The sequence below is a fragment of the Mustela nivalis genome, assembly GCF_964662115.1.
Source record: "Mustela nivalis genome assembly, chromosome: 4".
In the NCBI taxonomy this organism is placed as follows: Eukaryota; Metazoa; Chordata; class Mammalia; order Carnivora; family Mustelidae; genus Mustela; species Mustela nivalis.
In genome coordinates this window covers 82,576,071-82,579,138 of record NC_139023.1, presented here as the reverse complement: position 1 = coordinate 82,579,138, position 3,068 = coordinate 82,576,071, and the positions used below count along the sequence as shown (strand labels likewise).

Below are 3,068 nucleotides of genomic sequence, written 5' to 3'. Positions count from 1 at the left end.
TCATGCGTAGCAGCTCAAACCTGATGCTGAACTCCAAAGACACAATCTCAGAGGGAAGTTTCAAAGATGAATTAAGAAAAATATCTCAGGGGTGGCTGAGTGGCTCAGCCCGTTAAGCCTCTGCTTTCAGCTCAGGTCATGATCCCAGGGTCCTGGGCCTGAACCCAGCATTGGGCTCCCAGCTCAGTGGAGAGTCTACTTCTCCCTCTGCCACTCCCTCCTACTCATGCTTCCTCTCTCTTTCTCTCTCTCTCAAATAAAATATTTTTTAAAAAGAAAGAAAAATATATCAAACATTCTAAATTAATGAGTGCTACAGACTATAGCAAAATGGAAAAAACATTTCTGTATTTCATATTTCCTATTTGAAGTTCCCCAACATAACCCTGCTTTGTTGTACCTTACTGCCTTTCTGTAACCTGTTTCCTCTGGAAAACTGTTCCTCTCCATGCTTCTACCCAGTCAGATGTAATTTTCTTTTTATGCCTAACTCAAAATGTTACCTGCTCTGTAAAACCTTTCTCCAATCCTGTTCTTTAATGTTTGAACGACCTAGACATCACTTTATATGTTTATTGTGATTTTTAATACTAGTTTTCAATTTTTCCCTCATCCTGCCCCTCATTCCCTCCTCTGCCCCAAATTATGACATTTTAAAGGACAGAGAGTGTGATTTATTCTTTTTCTATCTCTTGTACTTGGTATAGTACTTTACAAACAGAAGGTTCCCAGTAGATGTATGACAGATAAATAATTTCTAGACTTGTGCTTGTTGTTGTGGTTTCTTTTACTTAAATTTAAAAAAAACAGGTATCTCACTTGGTAAGGATGATAGTGCTGGCTGACATAGAACACCTCACCTGCTGCTCCAACAAGGATTAATTTATGAATGATTGGACTTAATTCTCTAATTAAGAGCTAGCAGAAGTCTCTGAAATTCCACAAGGAGTGCCATTGGAATCACATTTTTGCACTATGGACATGGAGTCAAAGTTCACTCTCACCTGTATCACTTACCATCCCTCTGGATGACAGGACAGAGTTGTAGTCTTAATTTCACCATATATTACTTCAGAAAATATATTTATAGTTTAAATGGTTCATATAACCTCCTCAAAATTGCATACAAAGACAAACACATATATTTAAAAAAAAAAAAAACAAAACAAGAGAAAACAAAAACCTCTTTGCTCTTCAAGTTATTTAAAGACCCTACCTCAATAGTAATTCAGTCCCAGAACATAAGCTGGCTCCATTAAAAATTATCAGAACAATAAAGTATCTTCTCTTTCTCAATTAGGAAATCTCTCCCTATAACATGAAGAGAAACAAGTCCAGGGATTATAAGTCCAGGGATAAATAATATATCCCACCAAATAAACAAACAAACAAACAAAACATGTGAGTAGATACTAAGTCTCTCAGCTAAAAATTATTTTAACTGAAATGTACAGATTGACCATTCCAGGATCAATGGCATCCCTGAATAGTCAACTATCAAAAGCAGGCCATGTTTTATCTTTAAGGCTAGGTATCATGAATTTTAAAATTAGAAGAAAAACAATCATGGATAGATGTATGTCTCATATAAATGAGGGGATGTGTGGGGGCTGTGTGGAGAAGGAGTATCCGAATCGGGGTAACATCTGCCTGGAAAATGGATCTTTCTTGCTGAACTTTACAGGCTGTGCAGTGTGTAGTAAGCGGGATTTTATGCTGATCACCAACAAATCTTTGAAAGAGGAAGATGGAGAAGAAATAGTTACCTATGATCATCTGTGTAAGAATTGTCATCACGTAATAGCCAGGCACGAGTACACATTCAGTATCATGGATAAATTTCAGGAGTACACCATGCTCTGTCTGTTATGTGGCAAAGCTGAAGATACTATCAGTATTCTCCCCGATGACCCTTGACAAATGACTCTGTTATTCTAAGGATCATGCTTCTAAAATGGCAGCTTCTAAAATGGCAGCTAGTCTATCTAAGAACTACATATGATACATCTGCCATTACACCAAAAGCTATGGATAAAGAACAATGCAGTATAATACATGGTCACTCTTCTCACCAAATTTTGGTGAGAAAAAAAGTCAGCTCATAGAAAGAAATTTGTCATTAAGTCATAGACACTAACTCAAAATTCAATGGGAATTCTGAAAAAGAAGCTGATCAGTCCAGAGAGAAAGGCTCTGAAGATGATAGAACAGGGTCTGAGTTCAACCTTGATAAATGCAGAAAGTTTAAGAATTAAGTAAGAAAGGAAGAGAAGCATGCCTTCCAGGCAGAGTAGATAACTTATGCAGTAAGTTAGCACACACAGCTATGTTCTTATTGGCTAGAAATGAGTGACAAAGTTAAAAATGACATTGGGGGGACTAGTGGTGTGAATATATACCCAGATCCTGTGATTGAGGTTAGATTTTATGTTCCTCCATGTTTCCCTTCCAAATGGAAATGTGTTTTCACTTTATATGAAAGGGAAAGAAATGCTTTGATAGATGACAGTCTTAGAGAGATGTCAAGGCTTCAGAGAACAACATCGAATACCATCTAGTTCTCTTGATATCTTGTACCCTGGTTTCTTTGCTTCCTTCATGTTAAATTACTATGGACATTTGCATGAAAAGGGGACCTTTGTTCCTCAGAGTTCATCTGCTCCAGTAGCCATTTACTCCTCACTTCATTGTCACTCTTCTTCTCAGCAAAGAGAGGGTGACAACTCAAAGTACAGAACAGTAGCAAGGGCACACATACTCCCAAGGACCAGAGACTCTGTTGTCATGTAAATCAGCTCATAAATAAAAGGGAAGAGAAGCACAGAGAAAAGATTTTTAGAAGCAACTAAATAAAATGGTTTCCATGGGGGCAAGAGTGGCTCTTTAATATTTATCAGTGTCACTGAGTCCTTTTTGCAACAGTAATTCATCATCATAAATAAAGCCTATTTCCATAAAGTTTCTTGGGTATTGCATCACAGTAAGGGTACTCCCCTAAAAAAAAGCCACTAGTAATGGCTCTCCTGGTTTCAAAATGCTAGATTCCCGCTGATGGAGAAGATGAACAA

At 37.5% G+C, this 3,068-nt stretch overlaps 1 protein-coding gene across 1 annotated transcript; it reads left to right on the top strand.

The window, feature by feature from the left end:
- Positions 1-1,599: 1,599 nt before the first annotated feature.
- On the top strand, positions 1,600-1,937 carry LOC309863282 (protein Churchill; the record flags this gene model as incomplete). Its single annotated transcript, XM_082727856.1, has 1 exon — positions 1,600-1,937. The coding sequence occupies one exon, from the start codon at positions 1,600-1,602 to the stop codon at positions 1,915-1,917; it is 318 nt and encodes a 105-aa protein (XP_082583982.1). The 3' UTR covers positions 1,918-1,937.
- Positions 1,938-3,068: the final 1,131 nt, after the last annotated feature.